We start from the raw sequence: 23,607 nt of genomic DNA, 5'->3' as shown, positions 1-23,607 counted from the left end.
TAGAGAAGAATTGTGAGAAGTGTCACTTCCATTTCTGGAAAGGCTTGTTTTCCAGACTGATATTGTGGCTAAGAGAGGTAACCCCAAGTATCAGTAGCTGGTTTAGAACATGACCACATCCTGAAAGGCAACCCCTCAGGCTCAGGTAATATCTCTCAGAGCATCACAGCTATTTTTTTAAATGTTTTTCTTTTTTATTGTCTTCTTTCTTTTCTTTTTAAAAATTTATTTATTTACTTACTTATTTTGGCCACGATGCACAGCATGCAGGGTCTTAGTTCCCTGACCAGAAATTGAACCCATGCCCCCTGCAGTGGAAGTACGGAGTCTTAACCACTGTATCACCAGGGAAGTCCCCTACCACAGCTACTTTTTATAGTTTTTAATAGTTCATTCCATTATTTTTTAAGGTCTGTAATTTGTTAGGGATGGAGTAGGTAAAAAGAGCAATGACTCCAAGGGAAATCTTCCAGTTGCTTCATTTCTTTTACTGCGATGTGATTTCATTGATTAAATTTAATGTGTGGGGGAAAAAAAGGTAGCATATAAAACATTCTGAAGTTCATATATAGTTGTGTTAGAGAAAGAATGGGCATGAAATACAGGACCAAGTCAAAAGTAAGTGTCCATCTACTGAGGACAAGTAACTATCCCCTCTAATTAAAGGCATCAAATACAAATGCTCTGCCACAGAGAAGTTGGCAAGCTTCTCAGATTTTGTACTTTATCAAGATCTTAAGATTGGGTACTTTGTTGGCAAACTGGGTACTCAGATCAACATGGTGACAGAAGCCCCCAGTGCCTGTCCATGTGTATCCTCTACCCCCGCTTTAATTGCCACGCAATTCATGATCCCACTGAGCAAACCTGGGGTTTTGTTGGAAATTAACATGGATATGAACATTTTAAGCCCTTAGCCTATTGTGAAAGATCTATCAAATATCATCCTTCCTCCAACTTCTCTTTAAAAATACTCCAAACTGTTCTTTTTCATGTCTCTATACCATTTGGCTGCTTCCTAAGAAATGGTGTAAAAAATAACCGTAGATTATCTTTGTTCTAAGGAGAATATACAACTAGACTTACTGCTCAAAGTCTTGCCCATTTAGTGGATTTTCTTCTATATTTGGGTCTCTCCATGAAAGGACTGTACCTTTGCAGTGTTTCACAGAGTTATGGAAACCAGGCTGACATTTTTCGTTCTCGGTTTTGATGAAGAACTTCTTTTAAGACAGTTAGGCAGAGATGAAAGAAACAACTGTTGTGTGACAGTTTTCAGCAACCTGCTCACACACCGCTGGGGCTGAACAGACTCATTTCTATATATTGCACTTCCACTTGATGAGGAAGGACTACTGAGCATGCCTAAATACAATGTTTAGTGGACCAAGTGTGCTCAGTTCATGATGTCCATGTGGAAAAGAGTTAGGAGCTCTTATCAAAAGGCAAAGTCATTCAAGGAAGAATACACTGCCTTACACTAAAACCTTGGTTGTCCTGACAGAAATTCTCCTGTTAGGGATTACCCCCGGCTCCATACGCCATCCTGGTCTGCTACAGATACCTGATTCACTTTGTCTTCATGAAGGTTAATTGGAAAATCCCCTTTCACTGTAATCTACACCAGACAAAACCTACTAGGTGATGTGCCTTCTTCTTATTGGTAAAGAAGTCAAGTTTTAACAACATATCCTTCACTTTGGAGTGGGTGTATAGTATATAGTTATGCTCCGGAACCTAGATTCCCCCTCATCGAGAATGCAGGCCCTTATATTTTAGAATTATCATCCATCCCTTATCATCATGTCTTACCAAGGCAGACATGATTTTACCATTTTTGCTCCCCAGAAATTTTAGTATGGTTTCATCATATTGTAGAACTGTGGTGGTTTCTAGTAGGATTTGGTTTGGCAGTTAAAGTCCCCTGTGAACTAGATTGTGGTACAGAACCGGAGAATTAATATGATCCTGGGACATGGCAGTGAGTGAAAGCAAATGGCTTGTTGTGACCTGGTGGACCGGAACTCAGAATGATGCATTAGGCAGAATAATGGCTGATTTGTTCAAGTTAGTGAAGGAATCGGATCCAAAAGGGTTAACAGACAAAATAGAAGTATGGCTGCTTATGTCTTATCACTGTGAGCCAAGGGCACTTCCCAGAGAGGGGAGCGTCTGTGAGGTGGAAAGACCCAACAGTGCTTGCTGTAAGGATAAATTTGAAGATAGCCAAAGTCCTATCCAGCTCCATGACACTTGCTTCAAATAGTAAGCTTGTTATAATTGGTCTTCTTTTCCTTTGTTTTTTTTTTCATTGCTTTTCAGCTTTTCAGGATAAAGTATTTCCTGACTTATTACTGGCAAGGCAAAAAAACCCTCTTGAGTTGTTGTTTGTCTAAATGCCAAATTAGGGGAAACTCCTTTTGGATTGCATTAATTTTAGCTTTAATTAGAATATTTCTTTTCAGAATCACTTAGCCCAAATCTGTTACCTTTTTTTTCATTTAACTTAGTTTTCAGTTTGAGATAATTCATGGTAAATCCCTGAGTCACTCCTTTTATAAATTTTCAAATCACTTTCTAATAGAATGGCTTTATTGTAATACTGCATGACATTGTTTCTTGTTTCTATTGCCCATTTAATGTATTTTCTTGAACATTTCTCTCCAGTGGTTAGCTGTCAGTTTTCATGGAAAACATTGAACTTCTATAGTATAATTGTCTTAGATTTACTTTAAATTTAATGAGATTTTATCATCATATATAGTGCTTGTTGTATGAGACAGAACATAAAAGACCCACGGTATCAATTGTTTTGGTTTTAAGTTATAGCAGTAAATAACTTCTTGAGTGAGTTGATAATACTACATGAATGTCTTATTCAGCTGCATTAGTGCATTATGCTATCTATGACATCATTTGTCTTATTATCAAATTAATTTATATAAATGACATCAACTTTGTATAAAGCACTCTATATATACACACATGTATATATGTATACATATATATCCATACCTATATAATTTTCACTTACCTCTAACTGAAAGTTAACATTTTAATGTATTATAAATGTAGTCAGTAAAACACAGTATTCACAATAACTGTGACTTCATGAGCAAAATAAATCAGAGGTATTTTCAAATCACATTGTAATTCTCAAAAATGTTAATGCCTATGATTTTCTATAAAATGTCTAGTTCTTTGAAACCCTAAACAAGCTAATGGGTAAGCATGAAAATAGTAGTTTATAACTTATTTAGACAATTAAGAAACCATTTGTAAGTTATTACATTAATGGCCATTTCAAAAAATAGGTCCTCTTAGAACTGGGAGAATGCTTTGTTACCAGTCAGTTGACAGTGGCTCTGAGGTGGGAACAGAGATAGACTTTCAATAGACTAGACTCACATAGTCAGTAGGCTTCTCCAAGTACCTACCCTGGGAGAACCGTTAATGATTTTTTGTGATCCAGAAAAAAGAATATGCAGTAAAAGATCCACAACTTTACTGAAATATACAGTTTCCTGTCTTAGTATGTAGAATTGTAGAATATACTCAATTCCCTGTCCTCTTCCAGCTCTTTCCTGCCTGTGGTTCTTTTTCTTTTATACTCTCTGAAGTAGAAAAACCTCCACCATCACCATCATATATCTACATATATCTCACCTCTTTCAAATTGTACCTCTTGTAACCTGCCTTCTCTGATATCTTCCTCATCCCCAGTGATGTATAGGCAACTTTTCTTTCTCCGAAGAACCTACTTTATTCATTGTGCCTTATATGAAACTCATGTAGGATAGATACTGTTTTCTGCCTTGCATTGTAATTCTTTTGTTATAGTCTAAGAACAAATTCCATGTGGAGACTCTATGAGCTCACAATCTCAAGAAGAGTGTCTAGCACACGATAGGTATTTGGTTAAAATTTGTAAAGAAAGTAATATAAAGAATATACATTATTTCCTCATTGGTAGCTCAGAATTAGTCTTACTTAATTATTGTGCTGAGCTTAAGTTATATGCTTTGCAACACGTAGCTTATCTCAGTGCCATCACTATCCTGCTCCTTTAATTAGAGCCCATTCTTCCAATGGCAAGGGCCGAATTAAGAGCTCCCAAACAAGGATAACACCCTTCCATAGAATTAATTTACTGGAAAACTGAATCTCCTTGTTACTTTCTTACTCTCAGTATTGGTTTGATCATTTTAAAATCAATGTCCTTTAACCTTTTAGCAGTAGTCATGCATGCATATGTAACACACGTATGACTTTATCTGCATCAGTAAACTTCTCCTTAGTCTGAATGTTTTGACTTCAAAATGTAGTCAAAGGACTAGAGATGGGAGACTATGTTGCATTTTAGGGCAAGCAATAAATAGTGTTTTGGACCTTATAAGCATCTGACCTGGATTTTAGGATTAAATTTCCAAGTATTAATCTTAAAACGAAGATGATATATATATTTTTCCTATTCATTTTGCCCAAGGCACTTGGCCTAAAGGCTATAATGAAGAGCTACTGAAAGTGAGTACAAAAGTAGGTCAGGCGCTTTGGGAGATTTCAAATATATATCACATATATTTATACACAGAAAGAGAGATATACATATACATGTATACATATAGAGAGAAAATAGATATATGTATGTATATATATATATATAGAGAGAGAAAGATAGATGTACATATTATGTATATTAATAGATATACTTAAATATACATACACACATACACCACACACTGTTATAGGTTAATTCTTTTTATATAGGGAGAATTAACCATTGACTCCGGTGCTGATGAAACTACTTCACACAAAATGCTGGTGGGGATGTTAGAAATAATTTAAACAAATGGTATTTCTAGGGTCTGTACTAATTGGTGGAGGGAATGGAGAGTAGGGAAAGAGAAAGAAGTAAACAAATAGGCTGCCACTCATGGTTAGTGTTATAGACAAGAGCCAAGCTCACTTGGACAGCCCCCTTGGCAACACTAGATTCATCCCATCAAAACTAACCTCAGCACAAACGCAACCCAAATAAATATCCAACTGCCCTCCTGATGTCACTAGATTCCACACTACCTGTCATCACATTCCACATTCTCCTCTGTTGCTAGGTACCCTGGGCACCTTGATTTCCAAAGCCCCAGGTGCTGTTTTTCCTTGGGACTCAAATACAGAGTTTTTCATTCCAATGCTATGGTATCCAGGCTGAAACTTGAGAGAAACGCCATCATTCAGGGCCTGTGAACCTAAAGGTCATATCTACAGATCTAAACACTACACTCTCTGTGTAGCAGCCCGGTACCCACACGCCAGCAGCCACTCAGGATGGAGCAAACTCTGTTGGGTAAGGAAGCAGATTTCCCGCGTAAAGCAGTAAACTGATGTGAATTGGTATGATAAATAGGAGTCTTATATCTGTGGTCTATAATTCTGAAGAAGTATCTTTAAGGAAGAGAGAATAAAAGCCATTAACGTGGTTTTATGAAACTAGAAAATAAAAACTCGTTACGGTATCCTCAATGTCTGCTCACCTCTTTATATTAAATTTTTCTAATACAGACATCAAAAACTTTGTTCTAAATTTTGATTTATGAAACAGTGGCACGTGAGATTATCGGTTCTTTTACCATTTACAAGATAAAGTATGTGGATATATATTTGATACAAATGAGTGAATAATTAATTTGGTCTTCATGAAACATACTGATTTACTCAGGAATGAAATATGTAAAGCTGTTGAATTTAGTTACCTTGGTAACATCTGGAGTGAACCACTCTGTCTAAAAATATTTTCTCCTTTATTGTTTATTCTTTATACAAAAATTATAAATACATGACTTTTATTAAAGACTCTCCTGATAAATGATAATGTTTCTCTTACCTGAAAAATGAATAAATGGTATACTATTTATTAATATGTATGATGATATCAGATTAAAGAAACAGATATAGCTTGTTTAATTTTTATCTATAATTGACATTGGATTTGTTTCATGCTAATGTAGATTTAGTTTTTAAATGTATCTTTAGCGTTATATTTTTTTAACATATTGATAAAAATTTCTTACATGAAACTTTTATTATTTTTTAAAGGATTCTAGTACACAAATGTTAAATCACAGTTTTCTTCATGAATTAAATGATTGGACTTGAATGTGTCCATTATACTCTTCTTTGGATTTTCTTGGAAAGAAATAATCAGAAATGACCTCTCATACTTTAGCATAACCATATGACTTAGCATAAAAGAACGTCCATAAAATTCCAAATTACTCATATGTTATTCCCCTAATTTTGTTTTTCAAACCTTGATATTTCCTTGTTAAAAGAATGTTATCAGTTTCTCAAATTAATAGCCGTGGAAACTGCTACGTCATATTTCTTATGGTCAGTTTCCTAAATTCTCTTATCTTCTCTCCAAATGAGGTCTTTTCTTGAATGGGTACATAAACAGAGTAATTTAAAAGTAGAATCTTGCACTGTGAACATGTTTTAATTTTCTCACAAAATAGGTTCAGAAAACTGTTTAAAAATACTATTTTGCTGAAAATTACACTGAATGCCCTTTGTTTTCATTTTTTACTAGAGCAAGGAACCTGGGCTTTGTTCTGGACCCTTGTCTATCTATTACCAATCTTAACTATTTTTTTTTTTTCATTTTTATTGGAGTATAGTTGATTTACAAGGTTGTGTTAGTTTCAGGTGTACAGCAAAGTGTTTCAGTTATACATATACATATATTCATTTTTTTCAGATTCTTTTCCCATTTAGGTTGTTACAGAATATTGAGTAGAGTTCCCTGTGCTATACAGTAGGTCCTTGTTGGTTACCTAGTTTATATATAGTAGCGTGTGTATGTTAATCCCAGTCTCCTGACTTATCCCTCCCCCCTACGTTTCCCCTTTGGTAACCATAAGTTTGTTTTTGATATCTTTTCTATTCTTAAGATTTTTTTTAGTCATCCACTCTTATTCTGCACTGCTGCTGTTTTAGTTTGAGCTTTCAGCAATGCTGACTTAGATGGCTTCTACATCTCCTAACTGGTCTCCCCAACTTCCATTTTGTCGCCTTCATACTATTCTCATCCAAGACAGAGTAATCTCTTTAAAGCATATTTTTTTCACATCACTTCCCACAGTAAATTAAAATTACTTCTGTTGACTCTCAAGGTAAAATCCAAGCTCTTTGATACACAAAACACTTATCTTCCTCCCTTTTTAGGTTTTCCTTTCTTCTGTCTCTCTTTTGCACTCAGCTCTCTACTCTTATTCCTCATGTGCCCTGCATATTCTTGCCTCTGTGACTTTGCACCTGCCGATGTCTAGGTGGGGAATGCTCTTCCCCAACTCTTCACCTGGTTAAAGCTTTGGAATTCAGCCACCTTCTTTAGAAACCTTCTCTGATGCCTTTATCCCTTGTTCTGGATTCCTTGTTCCTTTTTTACTCTGTAGTTTAGTTGCATGTTTATTTTTCTGTCTCTTTAAATTATCTGTGAACTCATTGACTCATTGAAGCTGCAGAGGTCTCTATTGGCCAAATATTTAACCCCCTTTTGGCCAAAAATAGGCACTCAGTAAATGTTTATTGAATAAATGAATGAAGAAGTGAGCTGTACTACTCCTTCAGAATGTAAACATTATTTCCGTGAATTTAATTGATTAGAAGACATCAAATATTTCATTGCACCTTACGAAAGGAAAGCATATTTGAGAATAGCAGAAATCAAACAAAAAAGTCACAAAAAATCACTGAATATTATTACTCTTGCTCACTGATATTTACATGGTTTCATCAATAGCCCTGCCCTAAAGGAAACAGTTTAATACTTTTGTCCATCATAATCCTTTAAAATTAACAGTAAGTTCTTATCATAAATGTAAAGAGGAAATTAAGAGAAACAGAATTTTATTTTTAGGTAAATTTTATTTCTCACTCTGAGTACATTGTTATTGATATATTTTCTTCTAAACAAGCTTATTATGTATTTTAAAGCCAGAAAAGTTTTCCTAATTCTGCTTCTTCTCCTTTTTCCCTTTTTTCTACAGTTTTTCCATTTTTGTTATAGAAAAATTATATATACATTTAATGATATATTATAAATGATACATTTTATAGTACATTATAAATTATACATAGAGTAGATAATAGAGAATATTAGAAAATCCAGTGCCACACTGTTAAGAGGACATCAGTATTGACATTTTGGACTACAACTTTTCAGTCTTTTTGTTCTTGTGTTTATGTGTTTTCTTTTTATGAAATCGGGATCATATTGACCACACCTTACTGTAGCTAGTTTTTTCCATTCAGTGCCTCATGACTCACATTTTCTTGTGTATTTAAAATGGAATATTGATTAATTCCATAATCTAAACGTTCCAACATATGTTAAGCCAAATTTTTATTTTTGATAATTTATATCATTTCTAAATCTTGTATTATAAACAACACTGATTTAACTGTCTTTTTACCTGCACAGAGATGCATGCAATGATTAAACTCCTTAGGCTTAATAGTCTTCATAATGACTGGAGCAAAGTTTCTGAGCACTTTTAATGTTTCAGATGCATATTAAACACCCATAGCTTATACCAATATATACCCCACTAGCAGGGTGGAAGATGCTTTCATCAGAGAATTTTCACCAAATCTGGTTGTTCTCCCTGGAAAAACAAAAACTTCTTGCAAAATAATTGGCAAATATCCTGGTCTCTCTCTTTTTTTAAAAAATTTACTTTTCTTTAAGATTGCATTTGAGATTGAACTGTTTTCTTTGTTTCATCTTATTATTTTGTCTTCTAATTATTTTACTTCACTTCTTGTGCCTAAATTTCCCTACTAGATTAAAAATAACAATGGCTACTTCACAAGTTTATTGCTAAGGATAAACTACACATTATATGTAAAATTAGGTAACACAATGCCAAGCACACAATTGGAGCTCAATAAATGCTAGTTGAGTCCATTCTCTAGAGAATGGACTTGAGGATACGGGGAGGGGGAAGGGTAAACTGGGACAAAGTGAGAGAGTGGCATGGACATATATACACTACCAAACGTAAAATAGATAGCTAGTGGGAAGCAGCCGCATAGCACAGGGAGATCAGCTCGGTGCTTTGTGACCACCTAGAGGGGTGGAATAGGGAGGGTGGGAGGGAGACGCAAGAGGGAGGGGATATGGGGATATATGTATATGTATAGCTGATTCACTTTGTTATACAGCAGAAACTAACACACCATTGTAAAAAAATTATACTCCAATAAAGACGTTTAAAAAAAAAACAAAAAAAACCCCCACAGTATCATTTACATTAGCATGCCAAAATGAAATACTTAGGTATAAATTTAACAGAATATGTATGAGATATATATGAGGAAAACTACAAAACTCTGATGAACAAAATCAAAGAAGAACTAAGTAAATAGAGACATCTTCCATGTTCATGACTAGGAAGATTCAATATTGTCACGTTGTAAGTTCTCAATCCCAATCAAAATCATAGCAAATTTTTATGGGTATTGTTTATGAATATTGTTATACCTCTTGATAAATTTATCCTGTTATCATTATAAATTTTCCTTTTATCTCTTGTACCCAAAAAAAAAAAAAATGCTAGTTGAAGTACAAACTGATTAGCATGTCAATAAAATCAAAATATAAATTTTTCTTTCCAACAGATGATTCTGCTGCAGAGAGCTTTAATGGCAATGAGACTCTGGGGCACAGTTCAATTGCTTCAGGGGGAACACACAGCAGGGAGATGGGCGACTCTAACGGTGATGGCAAAACTGGGCTGGAGCAGGACGAGCAGCCACTGAACTTGAGTGACAGTCCCCTCTCAGCACAGCTGACTTCAGAATACAGAATAGATGACCACAGCAGTAATGGAAAAAACAAATATAAGAATCTGCTAATTTCTGACCTCAAGATGGAACAAGAAGCGAGAGAAAATGGAAGCAAGGTGAGGTCATGTTACAATTTTCAAAGAACTTTTAAGTTGGTCATGAAGGTCACAAAGAAATACTTATTTATACAAGAGATAAAGATTATCGTCACTAAAAATATTGTAAACAAATCCCAACAATCGGTTACCAAGAAATTTATAATCGTAGATACTGTGTGTTCATGTTATATAAACAGAATAAATTTCAGGAATAACAGTGAACGAAATGCATCCTTTCTTAGGCAAAGTGGTGGGTTTTTATATATGGAATCACTTGATTTAATGTGTCTCACGTATATAATCTTATGGATCTGTCTTTGGGAGTTTGTTGAACTCAGATGTGAAAGTTCAGCTCTCAGAACAAAATTTTGAACTATAAAAAAATCACTAGTTTCTACTTGATTGGATAGGCGTATGTAGCAATAAAATTTCAATTAAATTCTTAAGTTTGCTTTAGAGACCTGTGGACTTCAGTCAGTAACTTACTTCATGTACATAGGAGAAATGTGTCAGTTTTCCGGATGAAACATATAGATTGAATAACTCCTTGAACAAACAATTTATCATAAACTGTGTTATACAAAAGACAGAAATGTGTTTCAGATATATTATCTAAATTTCTAGATTCTTTATAGCAGAATAAATTACAATCTTCCCCATTCCCAATGGATTTATTCTTAAAAAAATTAAGCTATATTTCTATCATTTTGAAATAATTCATGCTGATGACTTTGCTCTATAAGTTTTGAAGGTATACTTTTGAATGTATGAGGATTTTTATAGTGTACACATTTTTACTCCCTCCCCTGCTCCCACTTCTAAGTTAGAGCTGTAGAAGTGGTCTTTTGAAATAGAGCCTGAAAGCAAAATGTCTTAATCTGGATTAATTTCTGAATTTGCTAAAAAACTATGCTTTCTAAATTGGCTCTATTTAAATCCGCTTGCTTGCCTGAGAGTGTGTTGTTTTTTCCTCTTTTAAGTAAGTTACTAGACATTATCAGACTCTTAAGCACTTCTGTCTGAGGAAGGCTGTTACAACTTTTGCAGTGGTAAATACACAGTACTCTCTTCGGTGGTTTAAAGCCAGATCATACAAACACAGGTGATTTTATATTCACTAACATGATCTGAATCACCGTGTTATATTTTACAAAACAAAATAGCCCTTAAGTTTCCCTGCCCTCCACATAACCCTGTCTTTATAAAACTTAATCACAAAATGTCCTTTTAATGCTATATATCTGCTGAAATTTTTTTCTAAAATCATCCAGTGGTTTGCTCTTCTCTTCTTTCCCCCCTTGTTCAATATTACCATAGGAACTGTGCTCATTAAAACACATTCTTCCATACATTAGACAGAATGAAGTTACTTTCCTACCTCTTTCAAAATGGGGCTATAAAAAGCACAGATTGATTGAGCTGTGAAAAGTAAGATGGGAAGTGGACCCGGGGGAGAAGGAGACACCTTTGAGGAAGGTTTAATGGTTTGGTTAAAGAACAGCTTCCGCAGCTGACTGAGAAGTAGCCAGAGAGACAAAAGAAAAATCAGAAGGGAATAGTGTAGGAAAGCTAAGCAGAGTCCATCTTTCAAGAAAGAGAGCGGTCAGCTTTGATGGACACTGCTAAGAAATCAAATCAGATGAAATAGAAAATAATTGAATTTGTAAGAATAGTTGTGACAGCATGTTGGGACCAGAATCCAGAGGGAATTTTTTCAGAAAGGATATATTAAATACCTGTCACACTTACAGCAATGGGTAGATAATAGAGACAACTCAAAGACAGAAGAGTCTTTATTCATATGGCTCTTCATACAGTCATGGTAAAGAGAGTACATACGTTACCAAGTGCAATCTCGTACTGCTCACCGCACGACAGTCCAATAAGTTGAGGTGTTGGAGTAAGGAATAGCGACTTTGTTCAGAAAGCCAGCAGACCAAGAAGATGGTGGATTAGCGTCCCAAAGAACCATCTTATCCAAGTTAGAATTCAGGCTTCTTTTATACTAAAAGGGGAGGGTGTGTGGTTGGTCGGTGCAGACTTCTTGGTGTGGGAATCCTTTGTTCTTGTAGCTGTCCAGGCAGGTCCGGTCATAAATGTTATTCTCTGTTCTGCAACTTTTTATCTCTATATGAATGGAAAAGTGTTATACCTTTAAAGGTCAGAGCCTTGAGAATGGGCTATCCTGTATATTTCAGGCTGTAGGCAACATTTTTAACTTGTAGCAAAAACAATAGAACACAAAGGTTAAAGTAAAATAAACAGGTCCAGTATGGAGTCAGATTTGTTCTTCCCTATTACACATATACATAGAAAAGTTTCTTAGCAAAAAAGTAGGCAAATATCTATTCCTGTGTTAAAACATGGAGAGTTCTGAATAAGAATATACTATTTCTATTGAAGTAATGAAGAGGGCTTCCTTCAGGAAGTGAGTCTTGTACTTTGAAGGAACTGTAAGACTGCCATTTTTTGGAAGGATTCTCTTATTAGACACTGTGAAGGACCCGGAATGGAGACAGGAAGGGTGAGTTGGCCTCCTAGGCTAGGAAACTACTGTCCATTCCGAGATAGGTATGACTTCATAACATGGTATTTGAGGAAAAACCCAATATCATTATGCAAGATAGACTATTTACCACCAGTTAATTTATTCACCAACTATTTATCGAGGAACTCCTACATGCAAGGCACTGTTAGAGGAAGCAAAAATATGAAAATGAGCAAAGCAGGGTCCCTGACTCTCAAAAACTTATAGTCTATCAGGAAAGAGAAGCAAACTTGTAATTATAATCTGATTCCATAAGTAATATGTTGGGCATGTGGCAGGGTGACATGAGAGAGCAGAGGTGGGACACCCATAGGACCATGATGAATCTTAAGGAAGACTTTATAGAGATTGATGCCAGAGATAAGTGTGAAGGGCAAGAAGTGATTCAGATGGGGAGGATTATTTATGGTAGAGCATGTTTCGAGGCCTAGAACAGTGAGAGAGTACTCTGAGCGTGGAGATTGGCAAGGAGCTTAGCATGGCCGCAGTGGAGAACGTGTGGAGGAATGGAGGATAGAGAGGCTCTATCATGAAGGCTTTGTAGGCCAGTTTAAGGACTTTGGATTGTATCCTATAGGTAGTGTTTAGCATGATAAGGTTGTGGTCAGCTTGGAATTTTAGAAAGATTATTCTGGCAACATTGTAGTGGCTGAATACAATAGGGACTAGGAAAAAAAGACAGAAAATGGTTAGAGAGTTATTGTGGCAGTCCAGGAAAATTATAATGCAGAGGCATAGTAAAAAAAGTAATAACGAACATGATACTGTTGTTCTTTTGACACTGTGTCTGCAGGACTACCATATACAGCTCCATAGGTTGTATATTGCCAAACTCTTGGGAATGTCTTTCACATAGATTACCATATGAATGGCCTCTTTATACATTCCATTAGGTTGTAAATTCTATGAGTATAAGAATGATGTCTACCTTGCTCACTGCGGTATGTCTAGCACATGGCTTAATATCTGGTACATAGTAGTTTCTCAAATATTTTGGAGAAATAAAGTTTTACTGAATGTGGGAAGTGAAGCAGAGAACATTTTAGTATGACTCCAAGATTTAGGGCCTGGTTTCCTGAGTGGATGGTGATTACATTTACTAAGATTCAAAATGAAAAACATTTGAAGGAAGCTGGTTTGACATATAAAGTTTATGGTATTTATGCAGTATCCATTAGAGATGTTTAATAGGTATTGGGGACATATGTTTCAGCTTAGAAAAAACATCCAGGTTGGAGAGAGAGACATTTGAAAGATTTCAGAGAAGTGCTGCTTGAAGCTGTTGTGGTTGATAAGATCACCTCAGAATTACATAGACTAAGGAGAGACGAGCTCGAAATATATCATCCTGCAGAATGTAAACCCATCAGGAACAAGTGGCATAGAAGGGGTTTGTAGGGGAAAAAGAACCTCAAAAGAAAATGAAGGCCGCCAGATAAGAATAGGGGATATTTTAGAAGCCAGAATACAGGGCATTTCAAAATTGATGTAAGTGGTTAAATGGAGTAATCCTTAGGTGAAGTGACATAGGTCTAAACTTGGAGGATGTTTAGGAGAGTTAAGGTTTACAGTAGGGTTCAAAACCCATGGCAGAGGAAGAATTAGCAGAGTTAGTGGGAAATTGGATTGATGTTAGTTGTAGATGTAGTTGTAGAGGCTGGGTAGGAAAGCTGAATCATTTTTATTGTGAAGGAGACTGTATCTGGAATTTTGCTTCAGGAATTCTTCTTGCAATCCAACTCTAAACGCAGAGTGCCACAAGGCTGTCAGGTGACCTTCATGTAAAGGTTTAGCAAACTCATCTGTTCAGTGCTACCTTTTCAAGTCCTTAGGAATGTTTCATCAATTCTGTGCAAATTTATAAAGTGACACTATTACCAATTCTTTCTTCCAATATTTTTGAGGCTAGCCTCTGTTTTACCTTGGAGGAATATAAAAGCCTAATTATGTAGTATCTCTGAGAAACTTAGATTCCAGTGAGTTTAATATTGACCTATTTCACAATTTTATTATGAAGAATATCAAGCAAAAATGATTATAAAGCATTTTAAAAACTTAACAGTGAATAGAAATGCTTAAAAAGGATAGCTGAACTAGACTAGGCCATTTACAAATTGCTTATTATTATGCAAAGTCACTTACTGGACTAGCTGGGAATCATATTAACCAATCTAAAGAAGAAATCTATTGCATGAAAAGAGTTTAGGAGTTATTTATTTTCTACTTGCAGATGGCCACATTTTTAAAGGACAACTGGTAACATTAGAGCCCAGAAGAAAGTAGAACTGTTGATTAAGAGCTTGGAAAATAAGACTCAGGAGGAAGCATTAAGGGACTAGTTATATGAAAAAAGAAAGGCCAAGAAAACCCAAATCTGGGTATAGATATGTTCAAAATTATTAAGAGATGAGAACAGAAACAAACCTAGAACTCTAATGGAGGGAAATACATAACTTAAAAACATGTATCATAGATATTTTTCTTCTTTTTGGTTTTCTGTTTTTCTCGTAGTATCTGTGACCCAGCTGCATTTTACTTAATATGGTAAAATATTCTGAATCAATCCCTGCAAGAATAATCTTTCAGGTAATAACTGCAGTAGGAAGGTAATTATTGTTTGAGGGTTAATGTGTCACTGTAGTTGCTACATATTTAGTTTTTGGCTTAGTTCCCAGGACCCTTCAATCTTCACTTCACTTAAAAATATGTTTTTCCTCAATGTGGCCCATGTGACATTATTTTCAATCTTTCCTTTAAATTTTTATCAAAATGGATATTACCATTCAAATTAAAGTTTATAAAATATTTCTCATGATTACCATTAATAATTGCTATGTGATTTTATTTAGATATGATGAATGGAAGCAGTTGATTTTTTCAAAATATCTCTTTGAAATATTTAGGTGTAATGAGATTGCCTTTGAAACATAGGAATGGTGGATTAACTTCTGGAATAATATTATTTTGGTCTTTGTCATGTGGCTATTCCAGTTTATTATTGTTTTAATTTGATGATTTTCAATTTCTGGCTTCCTGGTGTTGTGTAAAGATTTTTGGCCTAGATGTGGTTCAGGTAGAAACAACAATATATATTCAACAAATGTGCCTAATATGTGCTAGGCATTAGCCTGGATGCTAGAAGGACAAATAAAAAAAAACGGTCTCCATCATTAAGAACTCACATTTTAGCCAGAAAGATAGACACATAAATAAATAGGTGTATTATAACATGGAAATTAGTTTGTATGTGAGAATGCCTTCTAAGCCTATTAGCCATGCCTTGGAAAGTTCTCAAGTTAGTTCCTAACAGTTAAGTAGGAAATAGTCACCTGGTGAAGGGGAGAAGGGAATTCTTAATGAGCAGAGCATTAAGTTAGTGTCTAGAAATGTTGAGGGTAGAAGTGGTGAGAGATGAGTCTGGAGAAGTAGTTCAGGTGTAAGATTAGGGTAGGCTATGAATGCCCTTTTATTGCTTGAACTGCACTTTGTAGTTGACAGGGAATCACTTTAGGATGTTGGCTAGGAATATAACATGGTCTGATTGTGTTTTGGGATTCATCATTGTGGCATCTTTGTTACCAGATGGCTTTAAGTGGCATAAAAAGGGAGGAGGCTGTAAACAGAGCATGAGGTCCTGCCTTAGTGAGGTGGTAGTAGGGATGAAGATGAAAGCAGAGATTTAAGAAATATTTAGAATGTTCAATGGACAGAATTGCGTGCGAAAGAAACTAACAGCCACAGGATAAAGGGATGATGACACTGGGATGCCATATCAACTCTAATAATGATGAACACTTGTGTAACGCTTTCATATTTTTAACTTAAACCAATTCATTGTATCTGATGAGGAGAGAACATGTAATCACCAGTCTCATTGAAACATAAGGGCATAAAATCTAGTGGATGTTATACTATTTAACTGAAATTAACTACATATCAATAGTTACTTAAGCGGTAGAGCTTAGTATTGAACCCAGATCATCTGAAACCCATGTGCTTTTCACTACACCCACATTGGCTGATGCTGTGTAAGACCAGTTATGTTTATGGACCCATATAGAGGCTATGACGGGCAAACAATTCAGAGAGGCAGAGATCTAGTACAATTAGCAGATAGTTACTTGATAAATGGCAAATACTTGCAGTGACATTTCTTATACGAATATATATTTTTGCTCTTCTTTATGAATTATTTTACAAAATGAAAATAATATACCAGGTGCTTCTGTTGAAAACCTAAGCAAGTCTACAGAATATCCATTTATTGTTTTAGTGCATGAATGTAAAAACAAATGGGTAGGAGCTGAGTTAGAGTGGGTCTTTAAAAAGCCCCAGGGTAAATTTTAAGCTTAAGTTTTATTAGCTACCAATTTAAAATAGCATTCATGTAATAATATGTATATATGCACATACATATATACCTATATATTTACATATGTGTTATATAGGTAGAGAGTGTGTATAAAACACACACATATAGTGTATTTTATTCTTACAAGTTGCCTGGACTTCAGTTCTGCTAGTTATTGGACATATTTTTCCTTCTGTTCTTAGTACATTTTTTAAATCAAAAGATATACAAGAATGATATAGTATAAATTGGTTTTATACTATCTATCCTATTTGCACTCTAAATTTAAAAGTATATAATGCTTTTGTGAAAAAATGCTTGCTTTGCTCATAGACTGTAAAATTAATTACACTATAGAAAAATTCAATCTTTAAAATCAGGAACCACTTCATTTTGCATTTGAAGAAATGGAGATAAACCCAACTGACTCCTACCACCCAAATCAGTGTCCTTTTGAATTCTTACGCTGTCATGCTTACTGTTATATATGCTTATATTCTTTATAAGTTATTACAGAAAGACAGATGGTAGAACTACCATTTATGAGTGCCTGCTATGCGTGTTTCAGTCCATGTTAGATCATTTCACGTTTGTTATCTCAGGAGAATGGAGAAGGCAAAGGACTTTTGTAATTTATATCCTGAAATATGCAAAGTGAAGTTGATTTTAATTTCCCATATGCAGCAAAATATCAATTTTGAGTTCCTTTCTGAACATGTAAGAGTTCAGTTGGGTCAATACACAATCTCAACTGATCTTTTAGCCTTCAATTGCATACATTCATAAATAATCTGTTTAGAATGATAAGTTGTATCTTTAACCAAAGTACAAAAAAAAGAAAATGGACCACTTGTTACCTTTGTGTTTATTTGATGGTTCATCAATAGCTCAAAAAGAAATGAGTTTTGTTTTTATGTTTTGGTGTTCAGTGTTTTTTGAGGTTTCTGGAGGATATTTTCTTATTTTGTTTTATCAGTGTATGTGTGTTTGTCTGTTTTACTTATGTTCTATCAGTTGGAATAATATCAAATAGTTAAAAATGTAATTTGGTCTGTAGGTGTCTTGAGAGAATGGTAGAGGAACCCTAAGAGAAAGAAACGTAGTTGAAATACCCTGCAGTGATTTATACATGTCTCAAAATAATGGATATTAACAGCATTCCTTGAAACACTTGATGTTGACCCAAATTTGGGGAAAGAATAAAAGAAGAAAAATTAATGCCAGAGACAGAGAGCAGCACATTCTAATTTGTCTCAATATAATAGCTTATGGTTTTCATTAATATTAAATATTTGATGAGTCTTAAAGTATACCCCTTAAGAGCAACTATCTGTAGCCTCGTTATTAGTATTTTTTAAATATTTTTGAAATGGAGATCCTGGAGTTAGCTGGGGTCAAGAGGGTAACTCAGATAACAGAGTTAAAAAAGAAAAGAATTAAGTCATTAACTTGGTCCCAAAGAATAATAATGACAGGTAACATTCATTGAGTTCTTACTATTTTCCAGGCACTCTTCTAAGAACTAACTCATGTAATCCAACGGAATTAGGCTCAGTTATCATTCCCATTTTTTCACATATGGAAAAACTAAGACCCAAAGAATTTATAAATATGGCTATACTAAGAATTTCTATAATTCGGATTTAAACCCCAAATCATTTGGCTCACATTTCAACCACTACAGTGTAAGCTGAGGTCATGGGGTAGGGTCTGAAAATGAGCAAAAGCAAATTTGACTTAATGCTGAGACCCCCTAGCTGCTATTTTATGGTTCACAGTTGTTCCCTGATCGGGAAGCAATACTGCAGCTCTGTGACTTTGAGCGTCTATACTTTTTAAGCCTGGATACTTCATCAGTAAAATGCGGATAATAATACTTAACCTGTAGGCAATTGTGAAGATTAAATAAGGCTGTGTTCATTTTTCACATAAATGCACAGTAAACGGAATTGCTGTGGTGATTGTTTTTGACTCCAGAATTTGAGGCTTAGCTAAATCTTGCAAAAATATTCTCAATTCATAAATATTTATTTGGGGAGTTGAATAACCATTTTTAATAGCCTACTAATTACTTAACTCAGATTGATGATTTGAAGAAGCATATTTATTTCAACTAGTGTGTACTACTTTCCTTTTCTTCCTCTTTTTTGTCTCCTTTTCCTTATTTTGTTTTAGTTACACTCATTTTCCAGGAATCTAGAATATATAATACATTCCCAGAGGCATTTTACAGGCATTTATTCTAGGACCCATTTCTGGGAATTTATAACATGTACTCATAGAAATAGATCCTAGGATATCTTGGAACTGCTGCTTATTAAAATCTTTCCTGACTCTGTTGGAATTTGTCCAATTCAAATGTCACCTTCCTTCATAACACCTTCCTTGATTACCTCAACCAGGAAAAAAAATCTCTTCTTTTTTCAACTTTTAGAAGGATGATCCATGAATAATGAGGACGAGGTGATGGGTGATGGATTGTGTGGTCATACAGTAAAGTGATTTACATGCGTGAGGCTTGCTCCCTACAAAATGTTTGTTGAAGGGAAAAGATACAGTGATGTGGGAATATACTGTATTGATCTTATTCTACCCACTTTCTCACAGTAGCAGTTTCCTCACATTGTATCTTGGCTTCCTTGAACTCCCCACTGTACAACTGACTCTGGCCTTAATATGAATTAATGGAATATGAATATGTCCTATTCCAGGTAATATGTATACAGTCTTACCTCTCTGGGCCAGAGATTCTCATTTGAATATTTCACAGTAAACTGTGACTCAAATGGATATGACACCAAAAGCAAAAACAACAAAATCAAAAATCAATAAATGGGGCTACATCAAACCTAAAAGCTACTGCACAGCAAAAGAAACAATTAACAAAATGAAAAGGCGTCCTACCAAATGGGAGAACGATTTTGCAAACCATGTATCAGAAAGGGTTAATAGCCAAAATATTGGGTTGGCCAAAAAGTTTGTTTGGGTTTTTCCGTAAGATGTTACAGAAAACCCCAAATGAACTTTTTGGCCAAACCAATAAATGAAGAGTTCATACAATTAAATAGCAAAAAAGGAAGGAAGAGAAGGAGGGAGGGAGAGAGGGAGGGAGGGAGGAAGGAAGGAAGGGAGGAAGGAAGGAAGGAAGCGGGGGAGGGAGCAATCTGACTAAGAAATGGGCAGAGGCACTAGATAGAAATTTTTCCAAATAAGTTATCCAAATAGCCAACAGGTACATGAAAAGATGTTCAACATCACTAATCATCAGGGAAATACAAATCAAAACAACAATGAGATATCACCTCACACCCAGTATAATGTCCATCATCAAGAAGACAGAAGATAACAAGTGTTGGCAAGGATGTGGAGAAAAGGAAATCCTTATATACTGTTGGTAGAATGTAAATTGGTTCAGCCACTGTGGAAAACAATATGGAAAATTTTTTATATCAAAAAATTAAAAAATAGATCTACAATATAATCCAGCAGTTCTACCTCTGGGTATATACCTGAAGGAAATGAAAACAGAATATCAAACAGATATATGAACTCCTGTGTTTATTACAGCATTATTCACAATAGCCAAGATATGGAAGCAACCTAAGTGCCCATTAATGGATGAATGGATAAATAGGATGTGGGGATACACACACACACACACACAATGAAATATTATTCAGCGATGAGAAAGAAGGACACCTTGCCATTTGCACCAACATGGGTAAATCAAGAAGATATTATGGTAAGTGAAATAAGTGAATGAATGGATAAATACGATGTGGGGATATGTACACACACACACACATAATGAAATATTATTCAGCAATGAGAAAGGATACCTTGCCATTTGCAACAACATACATAGAGAGGACTTTATGCTAAGTGAAATAAGTCAGATAGAGAAAGACAAACACTGCATGATATCACTTACCTGGAATCTAAAAAACACAAACTTGTAAAAACAGAGAGTAAAATGTTGGTTACCAGGGGATGGAATTGAGGAGGTAGGACAGATGTTTAAGGATACAAACTTGCAATAAGTAGTAAATAACTCCTAGAGATACAATGCACAGTATACTGAATATAAACAACAATATTGTACTATAATCATCAAACACTTTAAGAGACTAGATCTTGATTATTATGACCACTAAAAAAATGATAATTATGTGATATGATAGAGGTGCTAATTATCACTACAATGTTCATCAGATTACAAATATATAAATGTGTCAAATTAACATGCTGTGCACCTTAACTTTACACAATGTTAAATGTCAAATATATTTCAATTAAAAAAACAGTGAATCAAATGAAGTAAATTTTCAATATGGTGATTGAGGAGGATAGCATCACAGCAGGTTGGTAAAGGAGGTATTTGGGGGGTTATGAGGTCTTGTGTTGTGATTCTCAAATGTGCAAACAATATAAAGAAAATTAAGTGTTTTTAATTGGTTTCACTTTGGTGCTTACGACAAATATTTTTGAGACAATTTTTATAGCAGTTTTCAGTTCACAGCAAAACTAAAAGGAAAGTACAGAGATTTCCCATATACCCCTTGTTCCACACATGCATAACCTCCCCCATGATTAACATCCCCCACCAGAGTAGTGCATGTGTTACAATTGATGAACCTATGCTGATACATCATAATTACCCAAGTCCACAGTTTACCTCAGGGTTCACTCTTGGTATTGTATATTCTTTGGATTTGGACAAATGTATAATGACAGGCATCCATCATTATGGTATCATACAGAGTGTTTTCACTGCCCTTAAAAATGCTCTGTGCTCTCCCTGTTCATCTCTCCACCACTTAAGACAGGCTTTTAAAAACCAAAATTAACCTGTGATATTTATTTCTACATTTTAATTAAAATATTATTCCTGGTGTTAGCTTTCTCATCAGAGATGCTGCTATAATGCTGAAGTAATTGTCTTTAGGTCAGAATTGTCTGAGTCATCAAATACTCCTCAGTTCCTGTATGGGCAGAGTACTATAGACGGTGGAAGCTATAGAATTGCTTCTGAAGGAGCTATTACATAAACCAATTAAAAGGTGAAAATAGATGAATGTCCATCCTTATGTGCGAAACTGTTCTGTGAAAACACAAAGGAATTGAAGGTTTCATGGAGGAAAGCATTCGTATGAACCCAAAGAATAAGGATAGTTATGATGAGAGAAGGTTAAGGAGCTGAACGGAAAGCAGAGAATAAAGTCACTAAAACAAGAATACGCCAGAGTGATCTGAGAGCAAATAACCTTGAGTTTGGAAGGAGTGCATAAAAGCGAGTCAGGGCAGACATTTCCCAGTCCTAATGTGTGCTCCTTCGTTGGTGTCCCTGAGCTTGGGGAACCGTGGAAGAATACAAGCAGCCGAGCAGCAGAGTGATGCACTGACTGAGCCTTGGGCAGGAGGATGGATATGTCAGCACTACAGGGAATGGTTTGAGGATGCTGGAGACAGGAGGTGGAGGGAAGCTTTCCCGGGGAGAGGTGCAAGGGCCTTTGCCAGGGCAGGAGCCATGCCAGCCTGTTTTGTGCTTAAGGAGTTTCAGATTCTAAAGGGTCAGTTAGGCATGAGTGGCTGCCAGGTGGAAATGTGAGGCCAACCTTGAGGAGAAAGACTAGAGAGGAAAGAAGTAGGAGTCATCCACACAGTGTCAGCAGGAGATCAGATAGGAAATTGGCAGCCAACAGACCCGAGCCTTTCTCTATTGGATGAAAGAAGAGAGAACAGGGAGGAAGGGTTGAGATGAAGCTGACAGAGAGCCAGAAAACACAGAGAACCTGGCCTGTCCAGCCCCATGTACGAGAGGGAGGTGATGGATCATTTTCAAGGTGGATCATTTGGGGAGTTGGAGAAGGGAAGGAGCCATTGACTTGGGTGTCCCTAGAGGCCTTCCAGAGGGCAGTTTCAGCTGAGTGGTGAGAACAAAGGCAGATCTCAGAGAACTGAGGCGTGAGTCAATATATGGTTTCCTTATAAAAAGGCTTCATCAGATTTGTATGATTTTTAACATTATATTCGGTTAAAGTAATAGTATGATTATAAAAATGAAATATAAGTTTAAGTTAATATTTCAACATACTGCCTTAACATTGGCTTTTCAACTGAATTCAACAAATTCAGATTTGAGCGCCAATTACATACTAAGCACTAAGATTGCTGAAATGAAAAAGACATAGGTCTTCTCTCCAGGGGCATCAAGAAAAGAGGAGAGACAAACACATTACTATATGATAGTCTGCTAAGTACAGTCGTTTAAGATTGAAAATAAGTCACATGTGTAAGTGGATGATTCATTTTCTTGAGAGGAGAGATAGGAGTGGAAGATTGGGGTGGTCAGGAAAGATTTTCCTGGGAACATCCTATTTCGCCTGAGTGTTAAAAGGAAAATAGTTTTCATCCAGAAAAGGGAAGAAAAGTGATTCAGAATTTTGCAGTTGACTAAACTGTGAAGGCTTGGACAGATTACTTAATCTTGCTTTAATTCAATTTTACTTACCCATAAAATGAGAGAATAATCCTTATTGCTTAGAATTCTTCATTTAGACATATATATTAACTGTTTTCTATGGGCAAAACTTTGAGTTAAATGCTAGGGATATGGGAAATGTGATGAACACCAAATGAAAGAAAGAAACTGGAAAATGTGATGAACAACAAATGAAAAAAAGAAACTGGAAATGTTTCTTTTGTCCTAAGACAAAAGAAAAAGGAACTATCGTTATTTGTATTATGATTGTAAATGAATG

The 23,607-nt window shown here is 35.4% G+C and overlaps 1 protein-coding gene across 8 annotated transcripts in view; it reads left to right on the top strand.

The window, feature by feature from the left end:
• The window catches only part of NOL4 (nucleolar protein 4), a 399,753-nt gene that overhangs the window by 203,340 nt on the left and 172,806 nt on the right, over positions 1 to 23,607 (top strand). For 6 of the 8 annotated variants that reach the window (XM_059894059.1, XM_059894058.1, XM_059894055.1 and 3 more), the window contains one exon: positions 9,682 to 9,965. In XM_059894059.1, coding sequence (XP_059750042.1) covers positions 9,682 to 9,965 — 284 coding nt within the window. Of the gene's footprint in view, positions 1 to 5,328; positions 5,348 to 9,681; positions 9,966 to 23,607 lie in introns of those variants that run through there. The other 2 variants (XM_059894062.1, XM_059894061.1) reach the window with 1 other exon arrangement.

Source organism: Balaenoptera ricei, chromosome 14 (assembly GCF_028023285.1).
Source record: "Balaenoptera ricei isolate mBalRic1 chromosome 14, mBalRic1.hap2, whole genome shotgun sequence".
In the NCBI taxonomy this organism is placed as follows: Eukaryota; Metazoa; Chordata; class Mammalia; order Artiodactyla; family Balaenopteridae; genus Balaenoptera; species Balaenoptera ricei.
This window is presented reverse-complemented; position numbering and strand designations above follow the sequence as displayed.